This window comes from Pocillopora damicornis, chromosome 7 (genome assembly GCF_964200805.1).
Source record: "Pocillopora damicornis chromosome 7, jaPocDami1.2, whole genome shotgun sequence".
Taxonomy (NCBI): Eukaryota; Metazoa; Cnidaria; class Anthozoa; order Scleractinia; family Pocilloporidae; genus Pocillopora; species Pocillopora damicornis.
This window is the reverse complement of record NC_142676.1, coordinates 11,541,433-11,557,848: the sequence shown is the minus strand read 5'-3', so window position 1 is coordinate 11,557,848 and position 16,416 is coordinate 11,541,433. Positions and strand designations below refer to the sequence as shown.

The 16,416-nt window shown below is 37.9% G+C and overlaps 1 protein-coding gene and 1 pseudogene across 1 annotated transcript in view; both read left to right on the top strand.

Moving 5' to 3' along the window:
* The window catches only part of LOC149042582 (uncharacterized), a 39,206-nt gene that overhangs the window by 13,275 nt on the left and 9,515 nt on the right, over nucleotides 1–16,416 (top strand). The window contains exons 20-39 of the mRNA XM_089213618.1: nucleotides 1,178–1,243; nucleotides 1,534–1,599; nucleotides 1,910–1,972; nucleotides 2,864–2,929; nucleotides 4,312–4,377; nucleotides 4,852–4,920; nucleotides 5,089–5,154; nucleotides 5,304–5,354; nucleotides 6,921–6,986; nucleotides 7,410–7,469; nucleotides 8,653–8,721; nucleotides 8,890–8,955; nucleotides 9,107–9,157; nucleotides 9,490–9,555; nucleotides 9,976–10,035; nucleotides 13,655–13,720; nucleotides 14,014–14,079; nucleotides 14,231–14,281; nucleotides 14,417–14,479; nucleotides 15,411–15,464. Coding sequence (XP_089069744.1) covers nucleotides 1,178–1,243; nucleotides 1,534–1,599; nucleotides 1,910–1,972; nucleotides 2,864–2,929; nucleotides 4,312–4,377; nucleotides 4,852–4,920; nucleotides 5,089–5,154; nucleotides 5,304–5,354; nucleotides 6,921–6,986; nucleotides 7,410–7,469; nucleotides 8,653–8,721; nucleotides 8,890–8,955; nucleotides 9,107–9,157; nucleotides 9,490–9,555; nucleotides 9,976–10,035; nucleotides 13,655–13,720; nucleotides 14,014–14,079; nucleotides 14,231–14,281; nucleotides 14,417–14,479; nucleotides 15,411–15,464 — 1,251 coding nt within the window. The remainder of the gene's footprint in view (nucleotides 1–1,177; nucleotides 1,244–1,533; nucleotides 1,600–1,909; nucleotides 1,973–2,863; nucleotides 2,930–4,311; nucleotides 4,378–4,851; nucleotides 4,921–5,088; nucleotides 5,155–5,303; nucleotides 5,355–6,920; nucleotides 6,987–7,409; nucleotides 7,470–8,652; nucleotides 8,722–8,889; nucleotides 8,956–9,106; nucleotides 9,158–9,489; nucleotides 9,556–9,975; nucleotides 10,036–13,654; nucleotides 13,721–14,013; nucleotides 14,080–14,230; nucleotides 14,282–14,416; nucleotides 14,480–15,410; nucleotides 15,465–16,416) is intronic.
* LOC149042583 (uncharacterized) lies at nucleotides 10,985–12,736 on the top strand (annotated as a pseudogene).

Here is a 16,416-nt window from a genome sequence, read left to right as displayed (position 1 = left end):
TAGACTGACTGAACACAAACAAGCGTTGAGAAAAGGCGATGTCAACAATCACATTGCTAAACTTCACCGACTTACAAACCACACTATTGACTGGGACTCTGCGCAATGCCTAACCTACAGCACCGACTACTTTCAACGGCTGACCTTACAAAGCTAGTTTACCAACTTGGAACAGACTTCCCTCAACAGATGTCAATCACTACCGGCACCATACAAACGACTCATTCACGACATTAACATTACAAACGAACGAACGGAACGACCTAACTTCACTAACGGATCGAGACCGACCAATCACGACCGACCTACGCCACTTGAGTCTCAAAGCCAATAACATCACGTCAAAACTGACCAATCAGTTTATACAAACCGGACCAAGAACATTCGATTGACAACAACTATTCAATTGACTCTGATGATGACTTCTGCTCAGGTTGTCGAAACGTTCGTCACCACTACCGACAACAGTATATCTCAGGACTACACTCACCCGGACGATCGAACTACACTATTACAGAACTATTACTGTACCTCTAACGATATTTTGATGTCATAAGAGAAGAATGATTTCCGAGACTCATAATAGCAGTTGTTATTCAAAACATTTGCTCGTGCATTTTTTTTTAGTTTCAAAATTTATTTTTGTCTTTGAAATTGAAATACAGCAGGGAAAAACTTCCAAATAGACAGGAGGATCAAGAATAAAAAAAAAAGTGCTGAACGTTGTAATTTGGATACCAGTTATACTAATTGCTGTTTGGTTTAACTGAAGAGGCGCAAGTTAAGTTAGGAGCAGGAGAAAACCAGGGCCTTTACAGACAACAATCCATTGGCAAACAAAAGAAAAATTGTGAAATGCGTTTAGCGCCGATCTTTTTTACCACAACTCGCAACAGGAGTTTTTTTTCTTTTAATGGATAATTATATATCTATTTTGATAGTCTAACAAGAAAGTTTTCAACTAGGCTTTCACGAAAATTCCAATGACGGTACATGGTTTTCTCTTGTGACATTCATTATTCTATGACTTTTATTATCCTGTCAAGTTGTGTCCTGTCAAATTGATCAAGAACAATTCTGATAATAGTAATGATAATAATGATAGCACAACTGATGAATAGCAACAACGATGATTGTGATGATGAGCATTTAAAAAATCTGTTTATTACACTTTTAGACCAGGAGAAAAGTCAAGTCCTTTTCTCTGGAAAATCAAAGGATGCAGAGATCGAGAGTTCAACAGGTAAAGGATTATACCATCTCTTGGTGTGCATTTATTGTTATAATGGCTGATTTATTGAGTGAGCGTTGGTTGCTTCAATCAATAACCAGCAGCATCTATTTTATGCTTAACAGCAATAAAAAGCAACAATAGGAAAACAGTGGGCCAAAAAGACTACATTCACTGTTCTTGATGTATTGTATTTGTAAACGTGTCTGTTAGGTGCCCTGTAGAAAATTATGATCCTTCATTGTTTTCAAACAGTTTCCAAAGCTCAACCCAATATGTTTAACTATTTTCTATTTTTTTAGGTACGTCAGAGGATAAAGTTAAAGCAATCCAAGAAAATCTGGATTTGGATGATAAACATTCTTCAGGTGAGAGAAATAATACAGAAGAGAGATGGGTGATTTAAGTTTGTAACCACTGAATACAACACGCGCGATAAAATCAAACACACCATCGAACAAACTGAACACTGAAAGTGTTCTTTGCTCATGTAAATTTGTGTTCGTTGCTATTTCAAGATCATTTTATATCCAAGAAGGAATCAGATGGTAATGGAAGCAAACCAAAAGGTACAAGAGATCAATATAACACTGAATGAATATATGCCTGAATTTAAGTCTGAATCTTAATCAAAATATAAATCTTGGTCATCATCATTACTGTATATTGGTATTTCAGTTGGAAAAGAGAACAACATGGAAGCTGATGAAAACCTGGCTGCTGTTGACAACGGTTCCCCAGGTGAGGAAAAAAGTGAGGCCTTATCAGATTTTTTATATGAATATAACGAAATGATACTACATCTCGAACCGAGGTTTGCAAACGATGGTGAGCAAACCGAGTAATTTTGGTATTTAGAGAGTCTAACAGCCCATTTATCAATTCCACTGTCACAAATTTAGAGCAAGAATTGTACCTGTGAGTGGTGGAATGGCTTTTTGTCTATCACGATAGAAAAAAGGACAGACGAGGAAATTATAGAAGACACAATACGTGACAAAACTCAAAAGTGTGAAGTTTTTCCCCTGTCATTTCTTTAACATACAAAATTATGGCTACTAAGTCTAAAAGTTGCTGAGCCGTTCTAAGTAAAATATGCGCAGATCTTTTTTTTTTCTGCAAAAGACTGGCATGCGTTCTTAACCAAGATTTTCGGCACCAAAACAGAGGCGAAATGCGTAAAAACTCAAGAGAACATTTATTTACGAACAAAACTATCAAGGAGCAGTTTAAAAGATCGGCAGTGAGAAAAGGTGATGTCAACAATCACACTTCTAAACATCGTCGACAAACGAACCACAATATTGTCTGGGACTCTCCAAGACTCTTTCGGAAGCTGGATTACCTACTTAAGGCTGATTCTTCCCAACAGAAGAGTAAAAATCAAGAGAGTGAGGGGAACACAAAAAAAACTATGACAGGTCACGGTTGCTCTGACGAACGGCTAACTCTCGAAACGTCAGCTTTGACTCTTGAAACAGTGGTCAATTTACGTTATCAACTCAGCTGATGATGCCAAATTACCCTATTATACTCTTGCACCGACGTAGCACCACAGTTCCTTTAGAAACTTACTCCATTAATTACAGGTCACAACTGATTATATTATCATCATCACCCGTTTCATTTTAGTTATCATAGAGACACAAGCTGAGGCAGCTGAAGAAAACGAGGACTTTCCTTTCAACAACTCATCAGGTAAAAAATTGATTGTTGATCAGCTTTTTTGTATGTGCCATAACACAAGAGCTCGCAATGGAAGAGTTCGTCAACACACGGAGTAAATTATATCATTAAACATACTACGATCTTCTTAATCTAACCCTAAGAGTTTTCACTCTAACTTTTTATACATCCTCTTTCTCTCATTCTAATCAATATCGTCATCAAAAGTCAGTGTTTTTAACCATTTGCACCAAATTATGGCCCAAAAACTTGACCAACTTACCGGTCCTCACTCATTACCTGAAAGCCTCAAAACTTTCGTCACCATTCCAGAAAATCTTCCACTATCTAATTCAGAGCTAGAAATCTGTGCTCGGTAAGGGCTTAAATTCTGTTTCCATTTTTAAAAGCACCGAAAAATTTTTAGGCAAGCAACACTTCGAAAAATTCCTTCGGGCGTTCAATTTCATAAAGCCGTTTTCCATGAAAAAGACAAACTAACAAATTAGAGATGTCTAATCAAATTAGAGATGTCTAATCAGATTAGAAAGTCCAACTGAACTTCCCCAGAGGGTCAGTCCGCAGCTTTCGGTTTTTTTCATCAAATAATGTTTTCACCAAGTAGATAGCAATAAATTAAGTCAGTGAGCATTGAGTACAACAAACGTCATGAAATAAACATTGAAATAAACAAACGATGGATCATTAACTAAAAGTGTTCTTAGTTCAAAGGGAAATGTTTTTTCTTTCATAATTCGAGGCCAAATTGCATTAAAGAAGGAGTCAGATGGCAATGATAACAAATTAATAGGTAGAAGTAATAAGTGTAACACTCAGACAGTTTGAAATAGGAAGATTATCCAAAAAAAACCCTGGAATCGTTTTTGTTTAAAACTGAGCAAAATAATCATATTTCAATTGTGGCATTGGTCTGCACAGTTTCCGTAACTTCAAACCAATCTATGATTGTTTACAAGTAATTGTAATGTTAAACAATTTCATTATTTTCCTCGCACCTTGTTACTTGATCTTAAATGTTTACGCGGCTAAGAAGCCGTTGAGAGATAAGTGGTGTGGAAATTCACTCAAGAAAACTTTTTACCAAAAGGACAGTTGTAGTTATTTCAAATGAAACGTTTCATGGCAATTAAGCGTTTAAAGATTGAAAACTGACTTAATAATTTTCTGTGGGTTAATATTAAGACAGAAAAAATCAAGAGATTGTTTCACAGTCGTAAGCTACACAATAACGGAAAAAATTTATATTTTTCAGTTTCTGAAGTTATTTTAGTCTTTCATATTGCGATATTAAGGAAAAAACCCCAATTAAAATATCAGAGGATGGTGGAAATCAATAGAAAAGCTTTTCAAATATTCCAGTTTTTATGACCAATGATATTCTTTGTTTTTTTGAGTCACCAAAGAGGCGCAAGTTGAAGCAGCCGAAGGAAACCAGGACTTGCCTGATAACAGTTCATTTGGTGAGAAAAATTGTTAAATGCTTTTCAGAAATTGTTGACTTGTGCAATAATAACAGAACATAGCTTACCCTGATGATGGACAGAAATTATTCAATATGTTGTTATTCAACTTATCATTGTAAAATTTTTCCTGGTCCAGTAGGTCTAAATACTCGCGGCACTCCTCACTTGTTTGTCGTTGTTATTTCCCCGCCCATAAGATACCATTTGAATAGGTGTGACAAGTTCAATGTCTGATATGTGTACTTAATCATAGGCCAGGTATCTTTTTGGTGACAAACTAGACGTAAATTTATACTCAACTAAACTATTAACACTCCTTCCTCTGTGCCCCCGCCTAAACGATAACTTATACTTAGCTAACCTGAGCTAAACCTAAATAGACAACAGACCTTTCAGATGCACTAAACTAAACTGTACCAAAACGCATTTAACTCAACTCAGATGAGATACAACTTTTGGTTATAATTTCAGAGGCAGACAAAAGCGAAGTTACCTCAAGCGATAACGGAGTGGATTTTAATGCTTCTTTGTCCATAGCAGGTAAGTAAGACTGACTTGATTTGAAATCAAACACATTTAAAGGAGGAAAATATATCTAATAGACTCTATATAATTAATTGTTACCCCCTATAAATGTATTATTCTTCATTGTTTAATGGAAAAGTCCAGAGCACAGCCCAATATGTTTGATTCTTTCTTAATTTTTAGCTACTTCGGAAGGGAAAGATTCAGCAAACCAAGAAAAGGTGAATTTGGAGGATGAGCTTTTATCAGGTGAGAGAGATAAAACAGTAAATGAATTGCACTTTTCAAGTTTGGGAGTGAAAAAAGACCTATGAAAATAAGTTAAACACAAACAACTTATCATTACGGCTAAAAATTTTCCTTGCTTAAAGCAAAATATTCTTTTTTACCATTCCAAGGTCTATCTGGATTCAAGAAGGAGTCAGACGACGATGATGGCAAATCAACAGGTACAAATGATTACAGCAAACACAGAGTGCGTGTTAAAAGTTAAGCGTCAATTAAACACCAAGAAACACGTTACGAATCAAGGGTTATAGCGGGTTTCGCCCATAACGAGTTTCGCACATATCGTTTCGCCCAGAACGAGAATGGTTTCGCCCAGAACAATAAAGGTTTCGCCCATAAGTAAAACTTCTACACTCTCACTCGGAAAACGTCAACCTTATAAACGTTTGTATGCACAGAATGAAGAAAAGTGACTTGACCTGAGATCATGAAATTTTGAAACGAACAAGTTACTGTTGAAACGAACAAGTCAATTATAGCTTTCACTGTGGAGCGGGGATTGTTAAGGTAATTCGCGCACGAAATACTGCAGAGACGTCCGTTTGTCGTAAAAGCATTGCTATGATTTTTTTGCATCACTTTTCTTCTCGAGAATTAAATTAAACGCTTTTGAAAACACTTGCGCGTGGAACATATCATCGTTGCAAATCTTTTGTACACGGAAGATAAGTTCTGCACGCCAGCTTATGAATACATGTGAATACAGTTTCGTGAATACTAAAACAAAGGAATCGAGAGTTAAAGATTGTATTTCTGACATAGGTAACGGCAACATATAATTGGAAAAGAGATAGAAACTAGTCAAGTTCATGAGTGCGCGCGCGTGGAATAGCTTTACTACTCCGACGAAGCGTGCGGTACGAAAGCTTTAACTTAAAGGAAATTACCGCCTTACACAAAAAATCTCAATCAAACCTTATCAATAGAATTTGAAAAGCTTACTCTTGCAAAAATATCTCACCTGTTCGCTTATCAATAGATTTTCACTCTTGCAAAAAAAATCTCACCTTTTCACGAGTCAATAGAATTTGAAAAGAACTGAAGTTCACTCCTGCCAAAAAAATCTCACCTTTTCACTAGTCAATAGAACTTGAAAAGAACCGTTGTTTACTCTGGCCAAAAAAATCTCACCTTTTCACTTGTCAATAGAATTTGAAAAGTAAACTGAAGTTTACTTGGCACGCTATTGTTTCCAAAGTGAAGTCAACTGTTATTTGAATACCAATAGTAGCCCCGCGCTACGTCCGCCATTACGAAAGTCGTGTATGAACATTGTATGAACAGAAAACAAAAGCCCGGTTACCGGGCTCATCTAAAGCATATGTCTAAAGAGGCCCTTAGCCTGGATAATCACTGACTGTCAGTCTGGGCGAATCGAATTTATGCCTGGGCGAAACCATTCTCGTTATGGGCGAAACGCTTCTTGGGCGAAACTCGTTATGGGCGAAACCCGTGGATACCGAATCAAGAGAGCTTTTCGAAGATTGAGGAGGGACTGATGCCTTTTTTGGGGGGTTAACATTTAGGATAGAAATAAAGAAGAAATTATTTATAGCTTAAATCGGCACGATAACCATGCGTTTTACATTTTTCACTTTCCAAACCGATTTCCATCTTAGATATTTTTACACCTAGGGGAAAAACCTTGCATATATTAGGAGATGAAGAAAACAAAAGTTGTGAAAAATCACGAGTATTACTACTATTTACATGTATTGGTATTTTAGTTGGTCAACAGGCCTCCTCAACAGCCGCTGTTGGAAGCTTGGACTTTGCTGATAACAGTTTATCAGGTGAGAAAAAAGAAACAAGCATATTTAGATTTCCTTTTAGAGTTAAATAACGCGACAACTAGTACTGAAATTTTTTCAACTATCAACTGGGTTGATAGTGAATCAGAGCCATTCTCTCTGACGATGGGCTAATGCTCGAAATGTCAGCTTTAAAACTCTTTACGGTTGCTAATTTACGTTATCAACTCAGTTCATTACCGTTATACTCTCCCACCGACGCAGCACCACTTTTTTTTTAGAAACTTATCCCCTTTATTATTTTGTCAACTACATGATGAGCACAGCGAATATTCTTGGTACCTCGACAGTCTAACAGACCAGTTATCTATCGCATTATCACAAGTTTAGTCCATGAGTTGCCTCCTTGATCAGTTGATGACACAAAAAAGAGTGAAAACCATTTTGTTGTAATTTCATTGACAGACAAGAGTGAAGCTACTTCTGTTGAGAAAAAAGTGGATATGAAGGATTCTCCTTTAGTAGGTAAGTTAAAAAGCACAGAGAAATGAAAGTCCTTAAAAGACTGAGTTAGGTGGAATTTAATATACATAGATTACTTTCTGAAAATCACATGAACGTGTATTTCACCAAGTATGTGGTGTGACTGAGTGGACTGGATTTTGACTAAGAAGTTTTTGAATATTGCGTAACCGAGACGAAGTCGAGGTTTATGAAACGAAGACAAAAAGAACTTCTGTTACTAATTAACATTAAAGACAAGGAAGATTCAAACTACAGACAAGGTGCAGTTTATTAGACGAATTGCGCCGATTCCCAACTTCAGAGACAGGGAGATAGGAAAGGGCGCAAACAAATGACTGACTTAAGACGAACGAGCAAAGATCAATGGTGATGTCAACTATCAAACAACTGAAAATCAGCGAATGACGAACCACGTGCACAGCTTTGACTAAGTGTCCATGTGTTGTTTCACTGTAAGAGCACGAACTGTACTTCCAGTGATTTTCTGACGGCATAAGAGAAGCACGTGCACACCGTTATGATTGTAACGATATGATACAACAACTAGAACCGAGGTTTGTAACCTATGATGAGAAAACCAAATAATCTTGGTTATCAATCGCCCAGTTATCAATCGCACTAGTTTCACTAGCACAAGTTTAGAGCAAGAATTGTACCTGCGAATGATGGACTGGCTTTTTATCCGTAATCACGATATAAAAATATGGAGCGTACGAGGAAATTACAGAAGACACAAATACGTGACAAAACTCAAAAGTGTGAATTTTTTCCTTGTCATTTCTTTAACAGACAAAATTACTGAGTCTAAAAGAGGCTGCGCCGTTTTGATTAAAATATGCGCAGATCTTTTTTCTGCAAAAAACTGGCAGGCGTTCTTAACCAAGATTTTCGGCACCGAGACGAGGGCAAAACCCATAAAAACTCAAGAGAACATTCAATTACGAACAGAACTAACAAGGAGCAGTTTAAAAGATCGGCCGTGAGAAATGGTGATGTCAACAATCACATTTCTGAACATCGTCGACTAAAGAACCACAACATTGGTTGGCACAGTTTCCTTAATTTCAAAGCAATCTCTAATTGTTTACAAGTATTTGTAACGTTAAATATTCACTAAACTAAACTGTACCAAAACGCATTTAACTCAACTCAGATGAGATACAACTTTTGGTTATAATTTCAGAGGCAGACAAAAGCGAAGTTACCTCAAGCGATAACGGAGTGGATTTTAATGCTTCTTTGTCCATAGCAGGTAAGTAGGACTGACTTGATTTGAAATCAAACACATTCAAAGGAGGAAAATATATCTAATAGACTCTATATAATTAATTGTTACCCCCTATAAATGTATTATTCTTCGTTGTTCAACGGAAAAGTCCAGAGCACAGCCCAATATGTTTGATTCTTTCCTAATTTTTAGCTACTTCGGAAGGCAAAGATTCAACAAACCAAGAAAAGGTGAATTTGGAGGATGAGCTTTTATCAGGTGAGAGAGATAAAACAGTAAATGAATTGCACTTTTCAAGTTTGGGAGTGAAAAAAGACCTATGAAAATAAGTTAAACACAAACAACTGAATCATTACGGCTAAAAATTTACCTTGCTCAAAGGAAAAATATTCTTTTTTATCATTCCAAGGTCAATTCGGACTCAAGAAGGAGTCAGATGACGATGATGCAAAATCAACAGGTACAAGTAATTAGAGCAAACACAGAGTGTGTATTAGCTTAAGCGTCAATTAAACACTGGGAAACACATTGCAAAACAAGTCAGCTTCTCGAAGATTGAAGAGAGATGATCACTTTTAGAGGGTCAATATTTAGGATAGAAATAAAGAAGAAATTATTTTACAGCCTAAATCGGCACGATAACTATGCGTTTTACATTTTTCACTTTTCAAACCGATTTGGGTCTTAATTTTACACCTAGGGGAGAAAACCTTGCATATATTAGGAGATGAAGAAAACAAAAGTTGTAAAAGTCATGAGTATTATTACTATTTACATTTATTGGTATTTTAGTTGGTCAACAGGCCTCCTCAACAGCCGCTGTTGGAAGCCTGGACTTTGCTGATAACAGTTTATCAGGTGAGAAAAAAGAAACAAGCATCTTTAGATTTCTTTTTAGAATTAACAATAACAAGACAACTAGTTTTTGTCAACTATAAACTGAGTTGATAGTGAATCAGAGCCATTCGCTCTGACGATGGGCTAATGCTTGAAATGTTAGCTTTAAAACTCTTTACGGTTGCTAATTTACGTTATCAACTCAGTTCATTAGCCTGTTATACTCTCCCACCGACGCAGCACCACAGTTTTTTTAGAAACTTACCCCCTTCATTATTTTGTCAACTACATGATGTTCAAAGCGAATATTCTTGGTATCTCGACAGTCTAACAGACCAGTTATCAATCGCATTATCAAAAGTTTAGTCCATGAGTTGCCTCCTTGATCAGTTGATGACACAAAAAAGAGTGAAAACCATTTCATTGTAATTTTATCGACAGACAAAAGTGAAGCTACTCCTGTTGAGAAAAAAGTGGATATGAAGGATGCTCCTTTAGTAGGTAAGTTAGGAAGTACAGAGAAATCAAAGTCCTTAAAAGACTGAGTTAAGTGGAATTTAATATACAAAGGTTATTTTCTGAAAATCACCTGTGCGCGTATTTCACCAAGTATGTGGGGCGACTGGGCGGACTGGATTTTGACCAAGGAGTTTTTGAACATTGAGTTACCGAGACGAAGTCAAGGTTTATAAAACAAAAGAAAAAAGAGCTTCAAACGCTATTATATGTTACCCCGGGGTTCAAACCATTTACTGTGTTACGTTCTCTTGGACGAGAGAGCGAACGACTTACGAACGACTACATCACCTACGCAAGCACTGTCAGACGAATACGACAACAACTCTGGTTTAGTCCCCGTTGAACACTCAAGAGGTCATCCAGATCGTCAGAACCACCTGCAGACGACTGGTCAAAGCGCGGCTAAATGATTGCCACAGAAGACTCAAACGCTACAAAAACAAGACACAACAACTTCACGACAAACTGAAACAACTGGTACTTGCTGAATTACTTGACATTGTCACGACTATTGCCGACAAACGAGACAACAAAGCGACTGAACGCGCCCGTACTGGGCATCAACAGAAACTGAAAGGACTTCTACGCAACAAAGAACAGAGACGAAGTAAACCGGACGACAACTAGGTAAGGAATATCTCTTCCCTTCCCTTAGACAGGAATGAAACTCGCCTACTGTCATACGGACAGAAACACTCAGTTACACCGAAACGGATACCAACCAAGGCCATTGTATCTAGTGTTGAAGCGGCTTTATCTCGGCAACGAGAGCTATCTGAGTCTACTAAGGGTAACATCAGAAGTAGAATTGCTTCCACTATACAATCAGCGTTACAACATGGCAGCAACTCGACTAAAGACGAACAACATGCCCTTAAACGACGAGGACATAGTTATTCTACCAGCCGACAAAGGACGAGTTACTGTTGTCATGGACAAAACTGACTATCACGACAAAATGGACGCACTAGTAAAGTAACGACAAACAAACCTACGAACAACTCTAACGTGACCCGACTCCTGCGCTTCAACGCAAACTTAACAGCACATTACTGACACTCAAGAAGACAGACGCCATTGACACCCAACGCTACTATCGACTCAGGTGCTCAGTACCACAGCCACTGAAACTTTACAGTCTGCCGAAACTAAACAAACCTGGTTTCCCAATGCGCCCTATTGTTTCTTTCTGTGGTTCTCCGACATACCAACTGTCCAAGTACCTGACGACAATACTACAACCGCTCACCGACAAATCCAGACGTAAACTACAATCCACCGAGGACTTCATTAACGCCACTAAGACTGTACAGATACCTGACGACTACAAACTTGTGTCATTTGATGTGAAATCGCTTTTTACAAGTATTCCACTTCAACTAGCATTACAATGTACTGAGACTGCTGTCTTACAATCTACCGACCCTCTACTGCTACCGACAGAGAACATTATGGACTTACTATACCTTTGCCTGACGTCAACTTACTTTCAATACAACGGTAAACACTACAAACAGTTATACAGTACAACTATTGGGTCTCCAATTTCTGTTGTTGTAGCAGAAATTGTGATGCAACATCGAGGAAAGCGCCCTTTCGACTTACCTATAATCGATACCGCTTTGGTTACGCTACGTTGACGATACTTTCACCGCCGTACGACACGACGAAATCGACGCATTCCACCACCACCTCAACGAAAAAAACACTGACATACAGAGAGGTCGAAGAAAATGGTAAACTACCTTTTCTAGACTGCCTGGTAAGCCGTGACGACAACTCACTACGAACAACAGTTTACAGGAAACCGACACATATCGACAGATTACTGGACGAGTCATCCTATAGCCCGACATCACACAAAGCCACAACTATCAGGACTCTTACGCGACGAGCGCAACTTAGATGCAACACGACAGACAGCTTATCCGACGAGAACAAGTACCTTGACCATGTTTTTTCTAAGAACAACTACAACGAAGACTTCATCAAATGTAACACTTACCGACCTACTACAACTACCGAAGCTAACGCCAACACAACTCCTACGACTACAGCAAATATACCGTACGTAAAGGCATATCTGAGAACATCTCGCGATTCCTACAACCATTCAATATCCACGTCTCTAACAAACTTATTACCACACTACGTCAGTTACTGACTAGCGTCAAAGACAAAGACGAACCGAGGAACAGCTAAGAAGCATTGTATAAGATCAATTGCTCCCACTACCATGCCTCCTACATCGGTGAGACTGGCAGAAACCTCACAACTAGACTAACTGAACACAAACGAGCGACAAGGAAAGACGATATCAACAATCAGATTGTTGAACATCACCGACTTACGAACCACTCTATTGACTGGGACCCTGCGCAATGCCCAACCTACAGCACCAACTACTTTCAACGACTGACCCTAGAAAGCTGGTTTACCAACTTGGAACAGACTCCCCTTAACAAGTGTGAACCAACACAGGCACCATACAAAAGACTCATTCACGACATTACCATTACAAATGAACGAACAGAACGACCGGACTTCACTAACGGATCGAGACCGACCAATTACGACCGACCTACGCCACCTAAGTCTTACAGCCAATAACATCACGGCAAAACTGACCAATCAGTGTATACAAGATGATGACTTCCGCTCAGGTTGTCGAAACGTCAGATGCCACTACCGACAACAGTCCTTCTCAGGACTACACTCTCCCGGACGATCAAACTACACTATTACAGAGAGAAAATCCAAACAACATACAAGTTGCAGTTCATTATATCAAGTTCGCTGATTCCCAACACCGGAGACAAGGAGATAGGAAAGGGGGCTAAAAAATGACTGACTTAAAACAAGGTAGTAACAATCAATGGTGATGTCGCCAATCAAACAACTGAAAGTCAGCGAATGACGAACCACACTGTTGACTACGAGTCTACGTGTTGTTTTACTATAACAGGACGAACTGTACCTCCAAAAATTTTCTGACTGCATAAGAGAAGAATGATTTCCCAGACTCATAATAGCAGTTGTTATTTAAAACATTTGCTTGTGCATTTTTTTTTAGTTCAAAATTTGTTTTTGTCTTTGAAATTGAAATGGGGAAAAACTCTCAAATAGACAGGAGGATCAAGACTAGTAAAAGAAAAGTGCTGGATGTTGTAATTTGGATACCAGTTATACTAATTGCTGTTTGGTTTAACTGAAGAGGCGCAAGTTAAGTTAGGAGCAGGAGAAAACCAGGTCTTTGCAGACAAATCATTAGCAAACAAAAGAAAAATGATGAAATGTGTTTAGCGCCGATTTTTATACCACAACTCGCAACTGGAGTCTTTTTTTCTTTTAATGGACAATTATTTATCTATTTTGATAGTCTAACAGGAATGGTTTCAACTAGGCTATCACAAAAATTCCAATTGGCCCTAATTAGTTTTCTTTTGTAATATTTATTATTCTATGACTGTTATTATCCTGTCAAATTTATCAAGAACAATTCTGATAATAGTAATGATGATAATGATAGCACAACTGATGAATAGCAAAAATGATAATTGTGATGATGAGCATTTAAACAATCTGTTTTTTATACTTTTAGACCAGGAGAAAAGTCAATTCCTTTCCTCTGGAAAATTAAAGGATTTAGAGATCGGGAGTTCAACAGGTAAAGAATTATACAGTCTGTTTGTTTGAATTCATTGTTGCAAGGGCTGATTTATTGAGTGAGCGTTGGTTGCTTTAAATCAATAACCAGCAGCATCTATTTTAATGCTTAACAGCAATAAAAAGCAACAATAGGAAAACCTTGGGCCAAAAAACACTATATCCACTGTTGTTGATGTATTGTATTCATAAACGTGTCTGTTGGTTGCTTTCTAAAAATTTATTACCCTCCATTGTTTTAAAACATTTTCCAAAGCACAACCCAATATGTTTAATTATGTTTTATTTTTTTAGGTACGTCAGGGGATAAAGTTAAAGCAATCCAAGAAAAACTTGATTTGGATGATAAACTTTCTTCAGGTGAGAGATATAAAATGAAAAAAGATAGTGGTAATTTAAGTTTGTAACCACTGAGTACAACACGCACAATCAAATCAAACACATCGTCGAACAAACTGAACCCTGAAAGTGTTCCTTGCTCAATTAAATTTGTGTTCTTCGCTATTTCAAGATCATTTTACATCCATGAAGGAATCAGATGACGATGGAAACAAACCAAAAGGTACAAGAGATCAATATAAAACTGAGTGAATGTAAGCTTAAGTCCGAAATTAAGTCGAAATATAAATCTTGGTCATCATCAGAGATCATCATAGATGGGGAGTGTTTTAATTATTAATATGTATTGGTATTTCAGTTGGCAAAGAGGACAACATGGAAGCTGATGAAAACCTGGCTGCTGCTGACAACGGTTCCCCAGGTGAGGAAAAAAGTGAGGCCTTATCAGATTTTTTTTATGATTATAACGATATGATACTACAACTCGAACCGAGATTCGTTATCGATGATGAAAAAACTGAGTAATCTTGGTATTTCGGCAGTCTAACAGCCCAGTTATCAATCGCACTGTCACAAGTTTAGAGTATATTGTACCTGTGAGTGATGGAATGGCTTTTTATCTATCACAATATAAAAAAAAGTGTATGCAAGAAAATTATAGAAGACACCATACGTGACCAAACTCAAAAGTGTGAAGTTTTTCCCCTGTCATTTCTTTAAAAGAAAAAATTAAGGCTACTGATTCTAAAAGATGCTGCACCGTTTTAAATAAAATATTTGCAGATCATATTTTTCTGCAAAAGACTGGTGGGCGTTCTTAAACCAATATTTTCGGCACCAAGACGAAGGCGAAACGCGTTAAAACCTAAGAGAACATTTGTTTTCGCTCTAATTTTTATGCATCCTCTTTCTCTCATTCCAAGCAATATCGTCACCAAAGGCAGTGTTTTTAACCATTTCACCAAATTAAGGCCCAAAAACTTGACCGACTTATCGGTCCTCACTCATCACCTGAGAGTCTCAAATCTGTCGTCACCATTCCAGAAAATCTTCCACTATCCAACTCAGAGCTAGAAATCCGTGCTCAGTGAGGGCTTCCATTTAGTTTCCATTTTTAAAACCACCGACGAATTTTTAGTTAAGCAAGACGTCGAAAAATTCCTTCGCGCGTTCAATTTCATAAAGCCTTTTCCATGACAAAGAGAGTGATTCTGACAGATTAGAAATCGGTACGGTTGGCCATTGGGATGCAAAAACAGATATTCCATTTCATCATGGGTCACTAAAATGGAAAATTGGTTCAGTTGTGACACGCGCAAAAGACATCTTACATATCTTCGCTATAATTTCAGCGAACAAAACTTCAGATGATAAAGATGTGGACCTAGACAACGACCCCTTAGTAGGTAAGTGAGAAGACTAACGTGTTCCACAAGACGTAAGGTAGGACAATCTGTAGTCATCCACTGTCCCTCTTACACTCGGAGCAATTCAACCGTAGCTAGTAGAGCGCTTTATTACTGAGTGTCGTAAAACCGAAACTAAATCAGCAAGTCACGAAAAGGAATTACTACAAGGAGCCGATGAGAAATTTAAGTGAAAACAAGGAAACTGCGCATACCTGACGCGCAGGAAAACAAGAGCGACAGAGCCGCAATTCAACTTGTTATATTTTTATGGAGGGTAAGTTTCTAAAGAAACTGTGGTGCTGCATCGGTGGGGGAATATAACAAGATAACATTTGGCTTTATCAACTGAGTTCATAATGTAAATTTGCCATCTTAAAAAAGTTTCAAAGCTGACGTTTCGAGCGTTAGCCCAGTTCGTCAGAGAGAATGACAAAGGGCAAACGCTCCAAAAGTCAGCTTTGAAACTCTTTACAGTGGCCAATTTACATTATCAACTCAGTTGATAACACTAAATTACCTAGTTCTAGTGTGAAATCTGACTGACTGTGTTAGAGGCGCGAGTTCATGAGCAATCCAAGTTTATTCTCTACATTCAGTTGGAAATTTCTCTTTCGGAACGTTGCTGAAGATGAACCAAGAGTTTGAACTGATTTGGTGCAAATTGTCCATCTCCCGTCTAATAGAACGAAGTGAAGTGATAATCTTTTTCCGGGAGTAACTTTGATTACCATTCTACTGCGCGAGAAAACATAGTCGCACCAGCCTTTCTTAAAAAAAAAAGATCTATTGAAAAAGTGACGCACGTGTCTTGAAATACTCATGTGATGGAACGCTATGAACAGCATCGTGTAAGATGGCAAAAGAGGGCATAGAAACGAATCATGCAATCTGATTGGTTCTTTATCCGGTCAGTATTTTCCTAATACTGCCCACGGGCAACGGTAACGCT